This window comes from Narcine bancroftii, chromosome 1, assembly GCF_036971445.1.
Source record: "Narcine bancroftii isolate sNarBan1 chromosome 1, sNarBan1.hap1, whole genome shotgun sequence".
Taxonomy (NCBI): Eukaryota; Metazoa; Chordata; class Chondrichthyes; order Torpediniformes; family Narcinidae; genus Narcine; species Narcine bancroftii.
The window spans coordinates 399,868,358-399,891,120 of NC_091469.1; the positions used below are offsets into that span (position 1 = coordinate 399,868,358).

Sequence of the window (22,763 nt, forward strand, 5' to 3'; positions counted from 1 at the left end):
CCTCTGAAAGTAAAATTCACTGCATCCACCTGTCCTACTACAGTGCCATCAAATCATCTAGCCTGAAACCAGGGACTAAACAGCATGCATTTAATTATTTTGTTTTAATTTTAGATAGGCCTTCTGGTCCATAAACCTATGCTACCCAAATATACTAATTCTTTAGCAAACCCAATATGATTTTGAAAGGTGGGAGGACCCACATTAGTCACGGGAAAAACATACAAACTTCTTTCAGGCAGCGCCAAATTCAAATCCGGGTCACTGATGCTATACTAACTGTGTCATCAAAATTTAAAATGGACTTAGATTAATCCATTTTATTCTCCATACATTAATATCAATAGCCTCTATCCTACCACTCATCTACACAGATGGAACAATTTTGTGATCAGTGACCAATTGAACCACAGTTGCTGGAGTTGTGAGAGAGCAGCTCTGTTAGATCTGTCCTTATCGTCACATCCTTAAAGAATTCCAGGTGATTAGTCAAATATTATTTCTTTTTCATAAATCCACATGGAAGACAGAGCAGAATACAGGAAAAGTATGGGTTATTTCTTTTGCTATTAAGATAATCAAAGTAGATTTTTTTTAATGAGCAAAAACTTGAAAATTATGTGATTCTGGAAATGTTGACAGTTAAAAGACAATAATTAAATATGAAAGTATGTCTTTTGGCTTATACTGGGAAAAAAAAAGAACATTAGAAAAAAGTACTCTGGATGGAACTTGCAGGGATTTGGTGAGACAACATTTGAAATACTGTAAGCAGATTCTAATTACACCCCCAAGGGAAAATAGAAATGTCTGGAGATGAAACTGCAAGGTTTTTCTGGATTGATTCTTCTGAAAGAGGCGTTTCTTGATAAGGAGATATGATAAACCCATTTTCAAAGAAGTACAGAAGAGTCCAACGCAAACTTTGTGGACTTGCAAGACTCCGAGAGGAATTGACAAAATGGATTCTGAGATGTTCCATACTTAGGCATAGAGTCAAACAGATGAAAACCACACCATTCATCCACTGACCATCAAGCACACACTTATAGAATTCTCCATCAATTCTATTTTATTTGTGTTACATGTAAAAACACAGAAATGCTGGAGGAACTCAGCAGGTCTCGCATGTCCATAGGTGGTAAAGATATACAACTGACATTTCAGGTATGATCCTTCTCAAGATATATCTTGAAAAAGGGCTCAGGCCCGAAACATCAGAGAGAGAGAGAGAAAGAGAGAGAGATATTATATATATATTGACCTCCTACAGCATTTCAAGACCTGCTGAGTTCCTCCAACATTATGTTTTCACTAAAATCACAGTGCCTGCAGACTTTCATATTTCACTTTATTCCACCAACTCCCCCAGATTCTACTTAAACACTGCAAATTTAGAGAGATCAATTAACAGGATCTGGGATGTGTGAAGAAACCCAAGTGATCATCGTGAGAAACTTCACACAGATAGCACCGGAGGGAAGGTTTGAACCTGATCTCTCGAGCTGTGGGGCAGCAGGTCTACAAGCATCACGACTGTGCTGTACAGCTGCACCACCTGCTATCAGTCAATTTTCATCTCATGATAAAAGTCAAAATCATCCCAATTAAGATTTGAAAGTATGATCATTTTCTTCCTGTGTGGAGCTTCACTAAATCAAATGTGATTAATTTGTGGCAACCCCTATTTACTATTGATTTTATCTCTAAGAAAATGGCTATTACCATGAACTGAGCACTCAAACTATTGAGGCAATCCTTTTTTTCTGCATTCATTTAAGCAAAACTTCTTTCGCCAAAAGCAGCAATTTTTCAGCTCTGACTATAAAGCAGCAATGACAAGATTTTCTTCTCTGAATGAAATGTACCTTTGGGTCAGTAAAGTTGCAGAGTGTAAGATTTCTACTAACATAAATATGTCTTGTGATTTGTGCTGACTTGTGCATCTGAGCTGTTCCTCATCGAAATCCATTAAAAAAATCTATCCTAATTCTCACTTGTACTCTTAGTTTTTCCTTAAAAAAAACACTTCTCAAATAATGATTATGGCCACAATGGCAACACCTTAAGGCCATTATATATTACTTTTTTTTTAAACAAGCACACATTAGTCAACTTGTCAGATGGCTTCCCTTATAAAAAAGCAGAGAACAGAATCCCTCAGGGCTCTATGGTGAAAAAACTGCAGACAGGAGGGATTTTGATACATTGTCAGACATGTGTAAACTATTACCAGTGCTCCATGTCAGATAAAAACCAGGTCTTCGCTATATTTCAACACCTAGTTTATTCTCCCCCATATATCCTGTCAATGAGTTTCATCTACTGGATTCATTTCTTTAAATGGTAGCAGCACTAATTTGTGACTACAATTTGCAATAAGGGTTTGACATTTCTTCTTGAATTCTTCAGCTCAATGGCCATCCAGAAGTGGTCCAGACCTCAATCCAGAAAAAATCCATTGTCAATAATATGATCAAAGCATTAGTAAAATTGACTTTGGCTTTCTTCATTTCTTACTGATGGGGTTAGATGCTCTGGAAAACACTTACTGTTCCATCAGACCAATTCCCAAATGAGTAATTTTCACATATTCAAATAGACAAATATACTCCCTCCCCAATCACCTTGACCAACATCGTTATGCAATCAAAAATGTTCTCCCTGGGTGATACAATAATTTACATTTTTTTAATATCTAGGATGTTATTATACACAAAAATTATATTGCTGCTTTTTTTGTTAAGGATGTTGTCTACTTAAACTTTAAATAATGTCCTGCATAGGAAATTAGTCAAGAAGGTTCAATTCCTGTAATATTCAGGATGAGGTGGTAAATTGGATTAGATATAGGCTTTGCAAGAGAAACCAGAGAGAGGTAGTAGATGCCTGGAAGCTTGTGCCTAGTGGTGTACCTCACGGATCAACACTGGGTCCAAAGTTGTTTGTCATCTATATCAATGATCAGTATAATAATGTGGTCTGAGTTCTACAGTGTGGAAACAGGACCTTTGGCCCAACTTGGCCCAACTTGGCCATGCAGACCAAAATGTTCCACCCACTCTAGCTCCACCTTCTTGTGTTTGGCCCATATACATCCAAACTATCCTATGCAATAGTACCTTTCTCAATCACCTCTTCTGGCAGCCTGTATCACACACTCACTATCTTCTGTGCAAAAAAAAAGTTATTACTTGGATTCCCATTAAAAAAAGTTATTACTTAGATTCCCATTAAATCTCTCCTCCTCTGGCTGCAGTTTCCACTACTTTGGGTAAAAGATACTGCGTTCACCCGATCTGTTCCTCACACAATTTTGTGTACCTCCATGAGATAGGAACATAGGAAGTAGGAACAGGAGTAGGCCAAAAATGGCCCATCGAGTCTGGTCCACCATTCAATAAGATCATGGCTGATCTAATTTATGACCTGCCTTCTCCCCATATCCCCTAATTCCTCTATCATGTAAAAATTTATCTAACCGAATTTTAAATATGTTTAATGAAGCAGCCTCAACCACTTCCCTGATTAGAGAATTCCAAACATTCACCACTCTCTGAGAAAAACTATTTTTCCTCATCTCTGTCCTAGATCTACTCACCCTTCATAATCCTATATGTTTCTATAAGATCTCCTCTCATTCTTCTGAACTCGAGCGAATACAATCCTAGACGATTTAATCTTTCATCATAAGTCAATCCCTTCATCCCAGGAATCAACCTAGTAAACCTCCTCTGGACCGTCTTCAAAGCCAGTATATCCTTCCTCAAATATGGAGACCAGAACTGGACACAGTACTCCAGGTGCGGTCTCACCCGTACCTTATACAGTTGCAACATTACCTCCCTACTCTTGAATTCAATTCCTCTAGTGATGAAGGCCAACATTCCATTTGCCTTCTTAATAACCTGCTGCACCTGCAACCTAACTTTTTGCGTTTCATGCACAAGCACTTTCAAGTCCCTCTGCACAACAGCATGTTGTAGTTTTTCACCCTTTAAATAATATTCAGCTCTTTTATTTTTCTTGCCAAAGTGGATAACCTCAAACTTACTAACTTTGTACTCTATCTGCCAGACCTTTGCCCACTCATCCAGCTTACTATATCCCTCTGCAGACTCTCCACATCCTCATTACAATTTGCTCTTCCACTCAATTTGGTGTCATCCGCAAACTTGGCTACACCACATTTTGTCCCTTCCTCCAAGTCATCATTGTAAATGATGAACAGTTGTGGGCCTAACACCGACCCCTGCGGCACCCCACTTACCACTCTCTGCCAACCTGAAAAACTCCCACTTGTTCCGACTCTCTGCCTCCTGTCAGACTACCAATTTTCAATCCAGGCCAATAAACTTCCCCAGACTCCACTTTCCTGCATCTTCCTGCTCTCCAAAGAAGAAAGCCCAAGCTGAAATTCCCCACTGTGGATCAGCAACCCCCCCCCCCCCCCAACCCTTGCAACATCCTTGTAAATCTTCTCTGTACCCTCTCCATCTTGACATCTTTCAGTTGCACAGTGTCCAAAACCGAATGCCATGCTCCAAAGGAAGCTTCACCAATACCTTATATATGGCCTTCCAACTTTTATACTCCATACTCTGACTGTTGAAGGCCAACATACCAAAACCCTTGGCTACTTCTGATGCCACTTTCACAGTACAATGTACCTATAATCCTAGATCCTTCAGCTCTACCAGACTTCCCCAGATTCTTGCCATTCCCATGATAGACTTTCCAAAATGCAATACGAGCCATATTTCTGTATAAAATATCATCAACAATTCCTCTCCTCATCTGCTCAACCCATCAAAATACTGCTGCAATTTTTTAGAACCACTAAATTTAAATGTCAGATGATGCACTTTCAGAGGATAAACCAGGGTAAAACTTACATGGTAAGCAGTAGGGGACTGGAGAGTGTGGGAGAGCATGGGTATCTGGGGATTGTTAGGTCTGCTTTGTTCATGAATGAGTGAGACAAACACCAGGCTGAGTCGAAATCAGGGTTCTTTGTTCTTTATTACCGGATTGTAACACTTGCGACCAACAAAGTTAGTCGGAGAATGCATTCTGCCGTTATCAGCAAAATGGTGATTTTTTATACCCTTGGATATGTGCTTAGAACATCATCATATCATTACTTGTCCAATGACTAAAACTGTTGCTATCCTTTCCCTGCTAGCTTCCTGCCTCTCAATCCATCAATGTCTCTCTTATCTTGTAAGTACAAGGATGCATTCTGTTACTCCTTAGTACTGGGTGACTCCTTCTCCGGTCCCATCTCATGATGTTTTACCTAACAGGAGTACAAGGACACCTCCCCTTCTTGTTACTGCCCTGTACAGGGTAACTCCCTACACATTCCCATCTCATGATGTTTTACCTTACAGGATACAGAGACATACTTCATTGAAAGTGGAGTCAGAGGTAAATAGGGTCATAAAGAGAGCTTTTGGCACATTGGCCTTCGTAAATCAAAGTGTTAACTATAGGAGTGGGGATGTTATGCTGAAGCCGTACAAGACATTGGGTAAAAGGTTCTTTTTATTGTTATGTAATAATACATTAAAAGTGTAATATAAAATACACTTCAACTTTTGTCTGCCTTATGACAGAGTTACCATGAGCATTGCCTGGTGTCCCTAACAATAGGAGAACGAGAAGTAAAAGAGAGTCCCACTAGAGTCACTGAAGAGCCAAATTTAGAGTTCTGTGTGCAACTTTGGCCACCTATCTCCAGGAAATGTATCAAAAAGGTTGAAAGAGTGCAGAGATTTACAAGGGTTTGCCGGGGCTTGAGGACACAGGACAATTTTTTTTTTAAAGTTGGCTTCCTGAAAATAAAATTGGGGATGATGATAAAACATTTCATGCTGAACACAGATAGTTTCAGATTTTGTATATCACACAGGTAGTTGGAGAAACATGAACTTTGATTGAATTTCGCATACTTAATGCATAATGATCCTGACACCTTGCATGAGTTCAACTGACCTTAGAATGTTTTGCTTCTGATTTTTGTTTGTATTCAGCACCTGATGCCTCTTGTGCCAGTGTCCAACCAGAGTTGACCAGCACTGATGGATTCCAGTTGCCTTGATACTACGTTTCCATGGTCTCAGTGTCCTTGTGAAGCCTTTCACCATGTTTGTCACTGACTGCAGCAAGATCAACAGGGAAGTATCCAAGTGCAAATGCAGAAAATGAATTCTCAATGACATGTCGCACTTCATGGTTTTGTCTGCTTGAAGTAGACTTAAAGTATGTTAGGAAATTTCAAAAATAGATAATATGTTAAAAAAAGTTCATGTTAGGAACATTTTAAGGTAATTTTGGTGATCAGCTGTCCAAAATACATAAGATACATCCAAAGTGTTCAAGAAGCTAAATCTTAATTGTCCAATGTTATAGGGAAATGTAGAATATGTTAGGATTTCACTCTCTGGAGCATCAGGGAATGACAGTGAATTAGGTATACAAAGATATGAGAAGAAAAGATGAGGTAAATAAAAGCAGGGTGTTTCCACTGAGGTTGGTTGAGACAAGAACGAGAGGATAGGCAAAGTAAAATGTTTACGGGGAATTTTAGGAGGAACTTCTTCACTCAGAGGATAGTGAGTGTGGAATGAGCTGCCAGCTCAGGATGCAGGTTCAATTTCAACATGCAAGAGAAATGAGGACAGGTACAGAGATGGAGGGGTATGAAGAGCAATAGTCAAGGATGAGAGAATAATAGTTCAACCCAGATTAGATGGACTGAAGAGCATTTTTCTGTGCTGTAATGTTGTGTGGAGCCTGCAGGTCACGTAGGACGATCTTTCAACTCTTCTGGAAGTCTGTGTCTTCTTCTTCCAATTGCTAGGACTCTCATGCCCCTTTTTCCATGTTTGCTTTTGCTCTGTGTCGGGTGGTCAGTGACTAAATCAGCTTCCCCACCAGGCTTGTCTTGTGCAGAGGGTGACTAGACACCCTGCAGGATGAAAAACAAGACCTATCTAAGGGCGGATGAACCCTCTTGTAGGTTCAACAGCCATCTAATAAACACATGCCAGGAAGCACAGAAAGAGCATCCCTTTCATCGAAGGTTGGTCTGGCCATTCACTGCAACAGAACATTCCCCAGCCTACTTGAACCTCACCATGCCGGTGGATCCAGGAGGGGATGTTGAGAGGGTGGGTCTGGGCCTGTGCATTCCCTACTCACCTAAATCCATTCACGCACACGCTGTTCCTTTCTGAGGAGTGGGGCATCCTCACATCAAACCCCACAAAGTGACTGAAAGGAACCATCATCATCCTATGGGATGGATGGCTTTGTTAATCTGTATTGCTTTGTCATCTTCTTGGTCCACACACAAAGGAAGTCAATGGCTGAATTTAAATTAAATTCTGAAATTAAAATAAATTTTCCTCAGTAGGTGAATATGGAACTTGACTCAAACTCAACCATTAAAATCCATTTTTTCTGCAGTTAAAATTCAAATCTCTGCTTCAACACTTGAAATTTTATTTTCCGCATTCTATTATCCCTTCATTTTTCTTGTGATACTCCTCAGTTTGCCATCTCTTCCTAATTCATCAATAACTGATGGTAAACTTCAACTTCTTAAAATCTTTGAAGTGCTTTGAGTGATTGGTCATGGAACGTATCAAATTGGGCCAACCAGCAACATTGGTCGCATTCTAGTTTACCTACCATCCAAACTTGTCCATGAATGATGCTTTAGCCTTGTCCTCTATTTCATCCTGACCGCCAAGAAAATGAAGCCTCATATGCCAGACTGTTGTTCATTGTCTTCAGCTCACTGTTCAATATGATCATACCTCAGATGCTGGTAGAAATATTATCCATGTTGGGACTCAAAACCCCCTTCCCCTCCCACCCCACAACTGGATTCTCAACTTCCTGATCAAAACATCATAGTCAGTCTGGGTTGGTAGCAAAATCTTGTCCTATCATGCTTAGCATTAGCACACTCCAGGGCTGAGTGCTCAGTTCACTACTGTTCATGCTGCTGACTCAAGTCTGCACTGCCAGATTCAGTTCAAACAGAATCCTCAAGTTTGCAGATAGCACAATGGTAGTTGGCCTCATCGACAACAATAATGAGTTGGCTTACAGAGAGGAGATTGGGCAGTTCATAAAATGGTACAACCTGAGTGTTCCAAATGAAGGAGATGACTGTGGACTTCAGGAGGACAAAGGTCAACCATTCTCCATTACACATCAATGGTTCGGTTGTGGAGAGAATGGAGACCAAAAAGTTTCTTGGTATGCATATAAAGGACAACCTATCCTAGACCCACATCTCCTCCTTATTAGTCAGCAAGCAACAGCTGCGTCTACGCTTCCAAAGATGATTAAGGAGTACAATTCAAAGTGTCCTGTCTGGATTCACCTTTGCATGGTATGGTATCTGCAAATCACTGGATTGCAAGTCAAAACAGCAGAGCAGATCACTTTCCTCTATTGATGGCATTTACTGGCAGCAATACTGAAATAGGGCTCAAAGAATTATAAAGGACCACTTTCATCCAAAACATAGTATTTTTGACCCACTGCCATCAAGAAGGAGGTACAAGAGCATCAAATTCAGGATTGTCAGGGTAGGAAATAGTTTCTTCCTGCTGGCAGTGAGATTGGTGAACAGTACACCGTAATCATCCAAAATATTTACATTTATTTTAAATATATATAGATATGTCTATATATACATAGATACATCTATCTATCCATCTATAGATAGATGTACTGTATAGTGTAAATATGTGTGCATCATGGTCTGGAGAAACATCTTTTCATCCAGTGGTATATGTTCAATCACATGATAATAAACTTGAATCACAGCATCAAGTATCAAGGCAACTGGAATCCATCAATGCTGGTCAACTATGGTTGGACACTGGCACAAGAGACATCAGGTGCTGAATACAAACAAAAATCACCAGCGTAGTAAATAACTCAAAAGGATGGTTCTTGCAGCTGCATAGAGATCCATTGTTTGGCTCAAGATCTTCAGGACATGGTGCTATGCAGAAACATTAATATTGCATCTTCTGGGAGTCATGCTGCTGAATTTGCACCACACCTCACAGTTCTGACAAAACTGGTCCAGATTAGCCTATGTTGACATTGGTATTTATTTGGTTCATTTACACTCTTCATTTCATGCCGTCAGCTACAAGAACAATAGTACTGTCTAGCTCACCATCTCATTTTGAGTATCTGGAATTTAGTACCAGGTCCAGCTTTTTTTTTTAACTGGCAGCAGGTTGCAGAATACTTTAAGATAAGAGCTTCCTTGAAAATAAGTTATTGTGAAAACAAAAAAAATATCTGAAGGTAAAGAGTTGGTTGATTTCAATGAGTGCATGTTATTAAACCAGGAATAAAGGAGCAAAACTAAAACTTAATGGCCAACTTCCAGACAGCACAATGATTACCATAACACTTTCCCACCCAATATGTAGAATAAATCTGCTATTTTAAAGTTATCTTTTGCTATAATGAAGAATTTCAATAAATATTTGGGTGGCACTTAATTTGTCTCCTTGGAGTTCATTTAACTAATGGCCATATCATGGACACAACATTTCCTCACTTGTCAGCAAGGCGTGACAGTGACTGCACTTCCTGAGAAGACTGAACCTGGCAAGGCTACTGGCAAACATTTTATCAACTTTCTACAGGTGCTTTATCAAGAGTGTCTTGGCCGCCTCCATCACAGTGTGGTATGGTTGCAGCAGAGAAGTGGATTAGAGGTCAATCTACAGGACCATAAGAATGGGAGAGAGGATCCCTGGAGTGCTCTCTCCCTTCCCCAGTCCTTACTGGAATTGTAGTCTGAAGACAGCGCGCAAAATCATTATGCACCCCTTCCACCCAGCACACAGCATCTTTCAGCTGCTCCTGTCGGATAAGAGATAGAGGAGTATCAGAGCCAGCACCATCAGGTTGAGGAACACCTTCCCCCCACGAGCAATAAGAATGCTGAATGACCAAAGGAACTGCTCACACTAGTCATCTAAGACTCTCATATTCATGAAACAATATTTATTTATTTGTATATATGAATGCTTGTCCTGCTTGCTTATTTGTATGTGTGTTATGTCTGGTTGTGTGTCTGTGTGCTTTTCACAGAACGCTGTTTCATTGGGTTGCAATCAGATGACAATAAACTTGACTTTACTTGCCTATAAATGGCACTTTCATCCTTGTATCATCAGCTGAGACTAATGACTGATGTAGTGGATCAGGCATCTGGGAATGTTGTCTAAAGTAGGTTGTAATGGTTTCCTAGCTACAGAAGGAGCTCTTGGGGAAACTAAGTCAGATTGGTAATTTGCTTCCATAAACATTGTGGCAGAGAGCCTGTTAAGGAGGCGGAGTCTATATCGCTACTATAGACCTGCTGAGACTCCTCAGATGAGAAAATTCATTTATATTTTTTTGCGGTTAATGTGAAGGAAGGAATTAACCACAGGTTCCCAATATACATTCCTATTAAACTGTATGGAAACAAAGTGTAAAAGGCGGTAGAGTTAGTGAAAGGGCAGCGCACTTAGTGTAACAGTTAGTACATTGCTGTTTCAGTGCCAGTGATATGGGTTGTCATCTGGAGCTGACTGAAAGGAGTTTGTATGTTATCTCAGTGACTGCCTGGATTTCCTCCAGGTGCTCCAGTTTCCTCCAATGTTCCAAAGATGTACGGAGTTAGTAGGTTAATTAAATGTATTTGGGTGGCGAGAACTCACGGACCAGAAGGGACTGTTATTGTGTGCTGTATTTCTAAATTAAATTAAACATGGAATAAAAAGCACAGTTCATGGATTGTAATTGCAGACACATTGTGCATTAAAGGTCAAAAACCAATGTTTCCTCTTGAAAGTTTAATCCAAACTAGTCATACTTAGTGGCTTTCAAGTATACGCGGTGGCTTAAATATTCTGTTTTATCAGCAGAGAAAACCTGAAAGCTAAGATTATAATTTGAATTAATCTCATTGCAGGCATTGTCCAATTTCTCACAGGAAGGACTTCCAACAGCAAACATGAAAAGTCGACATTAGCCTGAATAATCAGAGCTACTTTGCTGTCATTTGGAACATTATTTGAATATTAACATTGGCTAACATATCATTTTCATATTATGAAAATATTATATAAGAATAAAATACAGGTGTTGAGCTGTTCAGTTGCAAGAAATGGCAATAAACATTTTGGAACCAGTATGTCATCATGTAATGATCAAATTGGTGTTGATGTAAAAATAAGCAAATTTATTTGGCTCCATGAATCAAAATTAGACAGTTCCTTCACAAAACTTCTAAATCAAATTAAAGTGTCATTGTGCAGTTTTAAAGCAAAAAAAAAAAAACAAGGAAATAAGGATTTGAAGTTTCTTTTGGAGCACGTGAGTAGATTTGCCAGTGTTAAAGGAAGGAAAAGAGAAACAGAAGGGATAAATGCTTGGGATAAGATGAGTGGAAATGAATTGAAAATACCAAAAGTTTGTCATTATGTGTCCCATTTATTATAAAAAAAATGGTTCACAATCCAATTGTAATTTATATACAATTAAAATAATAGGTTGGGGTTAGAAATTACTTTAGTTATAGTTCTTTTTATTCTTCTTTGCCTTTTTTTATTGACAACATGGATCATATACATCTTGTTTACTGCTGTTTACTATCTGTGATTTTAATTTACTTTTACCTGAACTTTATATCATATGCATCTATGTATTTGATGTTATTTTCTCAAAAACAAACAAAAAGATTGAAAAGAAAAAAAAAAGAAAAAATTATATATTGAATGGAGGGAATGGCCAATGCCATTAATTTGATGATAGCATTCACATTGATAGATCTTTCAAAAGAAAATAGTAAGTAGGAATAATATTCTTTTACCTACAGGAAACTATGTAGGTCTACCTGCCTGATGCCCTGGGAATTGAGTGAATGGGGGAGAGAGCCCATGTTAGAAAGTAACTGAGGGAGTGCCTGTGAGAGAGTGAGTGTCTGAGAAAGACAGAATGGGATGAGCCTGCACGCAGATGTTTCAAATTTAAATTTAATTAAGAATATTGAATGCTAATCTAACAATAAATTATGCTATTACATGAAGAATGCATTTCCACATGGATTTTGTCCTAAGTCTGAATCTGAGTAAATGCATTCATCAACAAAAAAAAAGATACCGACAGGCCTGGAGTTTAGATTCCAAATTTTATCCCATCTTAATTCAACACAATTCTCTGGAGGTGGATAGCAAGCAGCAGACTTTTTGCCTCTCCTTAGAATTACATACTCAGTTTTGGGCTGGAGATTTAGATGCCTTCTGGTCATTCACGTCAAAATATTAATGCCAAGAACTCCAGAGAGACAGAGCTTCTTCTAGATGAACTTTAGACTTTTTACATTGTATGGACTGCTCCATGTCTATTTTATTTACAGAGTACCTTTGGCATTTAAAGAAAAGCAATCAGAAAACATGAAAATATATTTAAAGATATCAAACATAGATATCATAAAGGATTAAACACCAGCATTTTACCATTAGGAAAATAAGAAAATCTGATATGTGGATTGACTTTAGAATCAGTATCTTATGTTGTCATGGTTAACTAAAGAACATTTCCAGACTGCTTCCTACCTTGAATACAGTATTTCAGCTCTTTGGCATCTAAAACTGTCCGTTTATCTGACATCTTTTTGCTGGTTCGATGATAACTGCATCGTTTTTTGCTCTCTCCCCACAGGTTCGATCCACCGTGTATACTCGGTATATTTAAAACAGCGATGCCTTCTAATGGCATATTGCTTAGGTCCAGTAGAATTCCATCACACTGGAGAGAGGAATCACAATATGGACAAAACAATTAGTTTATTAAAATTAAGATACTCTACATGTGCAATTTTAATAATTAATGTGAATAAATTCCAGTCAATTGTCATGTGGGCAGGGGCCAGGGAAGATTGGAATCATCTATGTTTCCATGCATTTAATATTAAGGGTAAAAATTGAACATAACACAAATTTGTTAATCCCAACTGACAATGTAAAAAAAAATGTGCACATTGAGCTACATTTCTAAAATTCAGCTGAAATGACCTGGAGTTTCATATTTTTGTTGATAGGACTTGTTTCAGTTTGACTCCAAAAGTAGGGCATCAGGGGATCCAAAGTTTCTTCCCAGTCTGAAGCTGATGGCAAACAAAGAAATCTTCAGCTCCAAAGGGAACTTTTTGGTTTATTAAATATCTTCAAGTTTTCATGTGCAGAGTCTGGGTCTTTTTTTCCAGAGGTCAATCAGGAATTTACAGGTGATGAAAGTTCATTTATGACCTAATATAGAACAGGCCCTCTGGCCCACATATCTGTGCTGAACATGATGTCCAAATCAAAATGAAACACCTCTGCTTCCACGTGGTAAGGTATCCTTCCATTTCCTTTACGTTCGTTTGTCTGGGAGAAGCCTTTTGAATGCTATAATTGCTTCTGCTTCCGTCACTACACCTGGCAGCCCAATCTAGACATCTACCAAGTGAAGTCAAGCTATTATCATCTGATTGCACAAGTACAACTCAATGAAACAGCATTTGTTGGTCCTTAATGCAAAACACAACAGAAATAACACACATACAGACAGCAATACATATGCAGGACAAGCATTCATATTCTGTTCAGTATACTTATCTATAAAAAATTAATATAAACCAATCTCTATGTAAAAGGTTTTGCCCCATACATCTCCTTTAAATGACCCTTTCCAGTGCAAGATGCAATTATCCTGGAATAAAGATTTTGACACTCAACTCTATCAACATACTCATAAACTTCTATCAGGGTGCTCCTCAGCCTCTGACACACCCGAGAAAAGAACCCAAGTTTGTCATTTCTCTCCCAATAACTCACACCATCTAAACATAAACATCTTGATAAACTTCTTCTGTACCCTTTCCAAAGTCTCTCCCTATAATGGGGAGACTAGAATTTCATACAATACTCCCAGTGCAGCCTCACTAAAGTTTTATATAGCTGCAGTATGATTTTCTTGCTGTCAAACACAATGCTCCAACCAATGAAGGCAAGAACTCTAGATGCCTTCTTTGCCACCCTATCTACTTACAGAGTCACTTTCAAAGAGCTATGGACCTCAACACTTAGATCCCTCTGTACATTAATATAATAGAGAACGCGACAGCACAGCGCAGGCCATCGACGGTCGATGTTATGCGGACCTATATATTCCTAGCAACAGCTAACCATTCCTACTGCGTAACCCTCTTTTTATTTAATTTCATATGCCTATCTAATAAATGCCCATAATGTTTCAGTCTCTATTACCATCCCTGGCAAGGCATTCCAGCCACCCACAACTCTGTGTATAAAACGTACTCTTGATGCCTCCCCTAAACTTTCCTCACTTCGCTTTGTACAGATGTCTTCTGGTGTTTGCTATTCCTGCCCTGGGGAAAAGGTACTAGCTGTCTATCTTATCTATGGTCTTAGAAGCTAGTAGACCTTTATTAAGTCGCCTTTCATCCTTCTTCACTCCAGAGAGGAAAGTCCTAGCTCTCTTAATGTTGCCTCAGTGTAATGATATGGTTGTATGTACTACAGGCACAGGCTGGCCCGCCCTCCTGATGACGACCTCTACTAGGCTCCTCCCTGGACTCCTCCCCTGTGACCCAGGCCATAAAGGTCGAGTCTCCTCTTCCTCCCCTCATTTCCCTAGCTTGGACCCGGGCCAGCAGTCTCATGTGTAATAAAGCCTATCGTTTCCCTTAGTCTTTGGCTCTGTGATTATTGCGGCAACTGGTAGCGCCCAACACTCAGAAAACATATTTTCCAATCCAGGTAACATCCTGCTAAATCCTCACTGCATCCTCTCCATAGCTTTCCACATCCTTGCTGAAATGAGGTGACCAGAACTGGACACAATACTCCAAATGTGGTCTCACCAGAGATTTGTAAAGTTGCAATATGACCTCTTGCCCCCTGAACTCAATCCCCGACTTATGAAGCCCATCAATGCTCTTAGAAGTCCTGCCATTAACTGCATACTTACCCCTGCATTTGACCTCCCAAGGTGCAACACACCTCTTTTGTCGGGATTAAACTCCTTTGGCCATTTCTCTGCAACTGATCTATATCTTGTTGTATCTTTTGATAGCTCTCTTACAATGTCCACAGCTCCATCAATCTTTGCATCATCTTTAAACTTACTAATCCAACTACATCTTTAATCCAAATAATTTACTATATATTGCAAACAACAAGGATGCCAACACTGAACTCCGTGGAACACCTTGCCAGACACAAATGCCAGTGGAAAGTCTTCTTTATCCCCCACCTTCATGGGTGGCCCATCTATGTGTAGCTTCAAAAAACCCTCCTGAATGGACTGAATAAATGTTGCCCTATCTAAGCCTCTGACAGTAAGAATATCCTAGCCAACGTTGAGGAAATTAAAATCTTCCATGATGACAAATTTTTGCTTTTGCTACTTTCCATTGTTCGTCCACTTCCTGGTGGCTATAGGGAGGCCTCCAGTGTAACTCAATCAGAGTGATTGGACTTTTCTTATTTCTAATCTCTACTCACAATATTTGCATAAATGAGCTCTCCATTTCATCCTCTCTGATTGCAGCTGTGACATTCTCCATAATTAGCAATTCACCTCTTTTACCTTCCTCCTTAACCTATTAAAACAATGAAACCCATGAACACAGATCCCATGCCAGACCCCAATGCAGTCGGACCTCTGAAATGGTCACAACATCAAAATTCTAAGTCTGACCCAGACTCACATCTGATTTACCCACTATATTCCTTGCATTAAAATAAACACACTTCAGCCCATCAGCCTCACGCTGACCATCCTGCCCTTCCTTTCAGGCTTGCTTACTCAAGAATTTGCTATCCCAACTCCTCCACTTGTTGCCTGCTGCTCAGCTCTATCCCACACCACTCTTGTTTAAACCCTCCCACGGAGACAGGTATAACCCATCCCTCTTGCATAATTCCCACCTGCCCTGAAAGAAAGCCCAACAAACTAAATATTTGTGACTTCACCTCTCCTGCATCAGTTCTTTAACTTTGCATGAAACTGCCTCTTTTCTGATCACTAGCATCCCAAGTTTGATTCTGTGGAACTGGGGCTCTGAGATTCATACCACATACTGTAATTGAAATCAAAATTTAGAAGGGGACTATTATCTTCCCCTAAATGGTTTTGGCGCAGAATTCTTACTACAATCTATTAGAGTGGTGCTCTTCAAGATTCAGGGCTTCTGATCTCTTGAAATGTGGTATGTTGAAATTGTTCTTGAATTAATATATTCCTTTCGGACTCTCTATAACTATACTTAAAGTTAACGTGCTGTGTTTAATCTTCATGGAGGGCAATCCTTCTACATAGAAGATCCACAGGGGTTCTTAAATTTCCCTCGGCTTACTGCTGAGTTGAGGCCAGCTGGAACAAAGGTGTACAGGTGCAGACAGCAGCATTTGGTCATCAACAAAATCACACTCAATAGAATGACTGAATGATAATGATGGCAAAAATAAAAACATTGTTGCATTTATTCACAGAATGTGAATTTGAATTTTTTTCTTGCCCTGGAGGTGATCTTTTGCTGAACCAAGTTTTCATAAAATTTAAGTAATCAAATTTCTGTGTACAGACATAAATGCACGCATAATTCCTCAAGGTATCTCTTTAATTCAAGAACCATTTATATTTTTATGTTTATATCTGTGTACACTTCAGGGGAATTTTATCAAAAGTGAATTAAATTTTTGACTTCACCGTGAGGAATAATCTAACAGATCTGCCTGTACTTCTACATAGCATCTGTAAAATATTTCATTTTGGTTTCAAAGGAACGCAAACCTTTCACGGTCTTTAAAATGTACAGTTTTCACCACAAGAGTAATCTCCATATAGAAAAAGAAAAGCCTTTCTTTCTGGATGAGTGAATCTATAGTGTTCTGAATAGAGTTTGAAGACCCTGTTTAAATAGGACATTGAATCATAGGACAGGAATTAAACAAACATAAAATACACTATTTGCAAAATAAAGCAAATGGAATGAACTGTAGGCAAGAACTTTGATGATGCCTATTCTAAGTTGCTGACTGCTCAGCAGATGATCCTGCAGGAGAACAAGATCCAAGCTTTCTCTGGACACCGTGGTTGAAGTAAAAACACAAAATGCTGGAGAAGCTCAGCAGGGAGGAGTCTAGGAGAGGTTGTCAAACAGTGTCCTTATGTTGCAAAGGCAAAGATACAGAACCAATATTTCAGACTTGAGCCCTTCATCAAAGTATGTTTAGAGGATAGGTGAGTGGCTTGGACAGACAGAAAGCCCTTTAATGGAAGATTCAGGCTCATGCATTAAGCAAATTTTAGAAATAATGAAATGACTTTTGGGAACATAATCAGAACAACCATTGATTGTCCTTTGAAAAATCAAGAAAAAAAATTGGAAATTGTGTTGGCAAATAATCTGCCAGCCTCAAGTTTTATACAGTGAAACATAAAAGTCCACAGGTGCTGTGGTTAAAGTAAAAAAAAACAGAATTGCTGGAGGAACTCAGCAGATCTTGCAGCGTCCATAAGAGGTAAAGCTATAACACTGATTTTTCAGGCCTGAGTCCTTCTTCAAGGTATGAATCAAGAGCAGGCAGGGACCTGAATAAAAGGCTGAGGAGGGAAGATTGGGCAGGGGGAGAAGTACAGACAACAGACAAAATGTGTTAATTGGATATAGATGGAACACAGAAGAGAAGGGTGAGAATCGACTGGTGGATGTTATGTGGGAATAAAGGTCCTAATTGCACATTGGGGTGGAAGGTGCAAGGGCAGATCTATTTGCAGATGAGGGCCTAGCGGATGATGGTCAAGGGGAAGCTATGTTGTTTGAAGAAGGAGGACATCTCTGATTATCTGGTATGGAGGTCCTTGTCCTGGGAGCAGCTTTATATAGTTTATATAGAGCTGGCACTAGAGAGTGGGGCGGGTGGGTGGCAGGGAATGTTAGGGATAGGGGATAGGATGTTAGGGAATGTTAGCTGAAGTGCTAAAAAAGAAAGGGAGTTCCTCCAAAACAGATTGAAAATATGAAATGGGGAAGTAATCCTATTGTTGTTAATTTCCACTATATGTAGAGTTGGCATAGATGTATTGCTTGGCTACTAAAGAAAAGGCTGTCGATAAAGTCACAAGAAGGCGGCAACAGGCGACAACATTCTGGAATGCAAGGATATCATCAATGTCAATTGTCACAAGAATGAAATCGGCAAAATTGACCAGCTGGCAGGTAATCAATCTCGTGCATACAAAATTTAGAACATTTGGCAAAAAAGACAAATTTCCACCTGTTTTATGGTGGCTACAGGGGTCCAACACGGACGAGTGGCAAAAGGAAGTTAAAGCACTATGATTTCCAGCTGTCTTTGGCAAAGTCACTGATTGTATCATCCAAGCATTACACCTACTTGACTTGGGGGCAAGGCACGTCGACTTTTACATTCAGTCCAGAAACATCTGGTTGAAACTAAATTGTCTGGAAGGAAAATGTAATGGTGCAAACATTATGGAAAGATCCTGCATTTATTTTTGTACTCGCTCCTTGTTTTAAGAATCTTGGTGCAACTTTATGATATAAGAATTTTGTTTCCTAAAAAACGTCTCCTTTTGTAAACCCTGATCCCATAAGGATTATTAGCTTGTAGTTCTAATCCTTGTCTGACTTATTGCAACAACCATCTGCAAACTAAGCCTCTTTGTATTATTTTTGGACCAAGAAGGTGTAATCAACTAGTTCAAGAAGTTGCTATTCTAAACATTATAAGGATTAAAAATCGAAAGAACATGCTAATTATAGTTCATTCCATACTTGCACAAGTGGAACCAAACTATCATTTTTAATACTATAATTAATCTGTTTTATTTTCTGTCAATGGTTATTTTATCAAAATGAGTCAGGCTTTAATGAAAAGGCAGACACTATAATGTGCAAAGCATTTTCAAAAATTACATGAAATAATGCTAACTGTGGGAGAAGGATAATGGTCATTATGCTGGATCTACAGCATATACGGGATTTGATTATCATATTAATAGAACATAGGTTTGAATTTGCAATTTTTTTTCATCAATAACAGGACAATTTCCTTCAGATCGAGGGCAAATACAGAACCGATCTCCATATGGATGTAATAAAGGGAAATGGATGCAAATGTTACAGTGGACTTATCTTAGACAATTTAGGATAGACAGATTAAAGAGAAATAAAAATGAGCAGGATTTAAAAAGAACAAACGATTCACTGACATAACTTTTCACCATTATACAAAGACAAGATTTACACCGTAATGTCGATACCAGAAAGACGTTGCAATACGTCTGCACTCTTCATATTCCCTGCTTTTTAAAATCACTTTAAAATGCCGGCCACTATTACATTTTGTAAATTACAAATGAATCATTGCAACTTTGCCGGGTTTGAAAATTTGAGTGCCCAGGAATTTGGAAGGGAGTAGAAATTAGCTAGCAAGCCTAGCCAAGTCCATGACAGCCTCTTGTCTATTGAAGACATCCATGTGAGACACTGCTGCAAGAAGGCAGCCAACATCATAAAGGACCCCCATCATCATGGTCACAACAATTTCTTGCTGCTACTTTCATGTCTGATACTTCTGAGTTCAGGAATAGGTTTTTATTTCCTAACTATCAGGTTCACGAACCTCCCCATAAATTACTTTCAGATCACCAAAAGTTCTGTCTGCATTATTAAAAGATTTTTGCACTAATTGCAGCTATGAATATTTATTTTCTCTTTTTATATTTATTACCATTTTTGTCTCATGATGCATTGATGCAATTTAATTTATACTATTTTTGTGGGTGTACCTTGCTTATCTATTTGCCTCAGCGATTAAGATATACATTGTACTTCTGTGAATGACAATAGTCTCTCATAATGCTCAACATACAGAATTAAGAAAAAATATCTGTTGAAAGCCCTGAAGTGATTAATGCTTGAAACAAAATGTGCTTTTGAATAAATGTACATGGGATGTGGAAATCCTGACAGAAACTCATCACAAGTGGCACTGATTTAGTGTAGTGAAAGTACTTTCTTAAATTGCTGTATTTCTTGTGGTGAAGGAAGTTCAACACTGCATTTACGTTGGGAATCCCCAACATCAATAAGGGAACAGTGATATATTTCCGACAGGATGATGTGTGGTTGAGAGGGATTCTGGCAGATGGGTGGGAGCTCTTCTGAATCTGCTGCCCTTGTTCATTTGATTGATGGCTGTTGTCATCTTTAGAAAGCTATCAAAGAAAACTTTCATTGCTCAAATGCATCTTGACGATAAATCTGCTGCAGTGCAGTGTTTTTTTTCTATCCTGAATGATGTTGATCCTCCTGAGTGAGGTGGGAGCTGCCTTCATCCAGACAAGTGAGCAGTGTTCCATTGTACTCACGTATTGTGTCTTTAGATATACAGTAGATCTATAATCTACAAGTAGATCTATAGATCAGCACAGTAACGGGCCCTTTTGGTCCAACAGCCCATGCCACCCAATCACACACAAATGATCTACAACCCAAGTATGTTTTTGAATGGTGGAAGGAAACAGGATCACCCAGAGGAAACCCATGCAGACACAGCGAGAATATCCAAATTCCTTACAGACAGTGCGTGATTTGAACCCTAATTGTTGGCGCTTAACAGCATTGCACTAACTTCTATGCTAACCATGCCACACTTGTGTCTTGCTGATGGTCGAAAAACTTCAGGGTGCTAAGAGGTGAATCACATGCCACCTAGCCTCTGATCTACTCTTGTATCCTCATTCAGTATTTTTTGTTTGTTTTGCTCGGTGAAATATGTTAACTCTTTTTCAGTTGTCATCAACTGACCCAAGAGCAGGATTGCCATGATCATCGAATCTTACAGCTCTCAAGAGGAACATTCGGCCTGTCAAAACTATACTTAAGTATGCAGTGACCTTTGGTAAATGAAATATCAGGACTTCTTCTGTCCTCCAGTGAGGACTTAAGAAGAGATGGGATAATTGGAAACATGCATTTTGCACATGGTTTATATATTGTAACTTTACTATTAAGTAGCAAGTACAGTAAACATCCATTGCCCCTGGGGAACTTCCAGAAAGCAGCTGCAACATCAAATAATTTACAGGCTAAATTAAAATAATTTGATTTTTTTTTACTTGGAAGAAATGTCGAATAGTAAGGGGTCCGTTGCAAAAAAAATGATGCTCAACACTTGAATTCCAACTGATTCATGTCAATCACATCTTTATACATATTACATTATATTTCAAACAAGATATAATAACCAATCTAATACTTTCAGTGGTTAATTTAAAAGAGTACAGAGCCTTCTAAACTAACTAAGGTGACTTAAATTAAAAAAAAGAGGGTTGTGTGAGATAGAAGTTGCTGGGAAGGGCTTCCATTAACACCCAATATCAAACTCAGCAGGTAATTTAATGCTGTCATTATTTGAGCCAGCTTTGGCTTCTCACAGTCTAGTTACAGGATTATAAATAAAAGCTAAAATACATCACTCCATTTTTAAAGTTCATGAAGTAGAATTATTTGTATAACCTTTATTACGAGTGTATTGGCAATATATAAATTCATTTCTGTCAAAGCCTGAATTGCCTTTCCTTGAATTTTCCTTTGACCCTGTCTTTAGAATTTCTTGATGACAATTTGTTGTTGGTTGCTGCAGGCATTTTCCCCCTCTCTACTGATAAGAAACAACACTGGTCTACAGTTCCCATTGCTTTCCTACTTCTGCCACTCCAAAGTGATAATAAATGTTGAAACGGTTTCATTTGTTGCATGGTTTCATAAATCGTATTCGAAATCTATTTAGAGTGTTGAGCTCAGCATTTTCTGATGGCACCTGAAAACTAGGCTAATCCTTTGAGGTTTTCCTCAGCAATCTTTAAAGAAAAACACAACTTTAGAAAATAAGTTAATTCAAAAAGAGTATTTGCAAAATCAAATTTGGAATGAATTTTTCCAAGACTCATCCTAACGATGAAAGGAAAGATTTATGTCTTCTGGACTGGGGAATAAATAATCACTTGGCAGTAAAGATAAAAATCAAGTCAGCAGGGTTATCTTGGAGCCATTGACTTGCGGTCTGTTCACTTTAATTGAAAGAAAATTAGGTATGTGGTCCTTTCCACCTGATATTTTAAAAAATATATAAATATGTGCTTCACTTCGCAGCACAAAGATGAAGATTTACAAATTTATTTACAGCACAGTAGATGATGATTGTGGCCTTTAAAACCTATCTTACCTAACTTCACCCAACTTAACCTCCAACCCCATATGTTTTGGAGGTGGGGGGAAACCAGAGCTCCCAAGGAAAACCAGACACAGGAAGAATGTATAAACTTCTTACAGTCATTGCTGGATTCGAACCCAAATTACTGGCATTGCAATAATGTTGTGCTAAGCACTTCACTAACTGTGCTACCCTAAAATCTGCCCTAGTGTCCTCTGCACAGCGATGAAAATATTTGGCATTAATTGCTTATTTAAAGAATGACATTAAAACACACAATATCCTGTAAAATTCATGATTATGATTTAAAATAAATGGGTTTGGTGATATTTTGCAGTGTCAATGCCTTTAGAACAAGAGTAGAGCAGAGAGCTTGGAGTGCAGGAGAGATGAGTCAGAGAAGCAACA

At 38.7% G+C, this 22,763-nt stretch overlaps 1 protein-coding gene across 1 annotated transcript in view; it reads right to left on the reverse strand.

Moving 5' to 3' along the window:
- The window catches only part of LOC138751465 (diacylglycerol kinase beta-like), a 207,156-nt gene that overhangs the window by 65,349 nt on the left and 119,044 nt on the right, over positions 1 to 22,763 (reverse strand). The window contains exon 3 of the mRNA XM_069913753.1: positions 12,657 to 12,849. Within this exon, the coding sequence (XP_069769854.1) occupies positions 12,657 to 12,849 (193 nt within the window). The remainder of the gene's footprint in view (positions 1 to 12,656; positions 12,850 to 22,763) is intronic.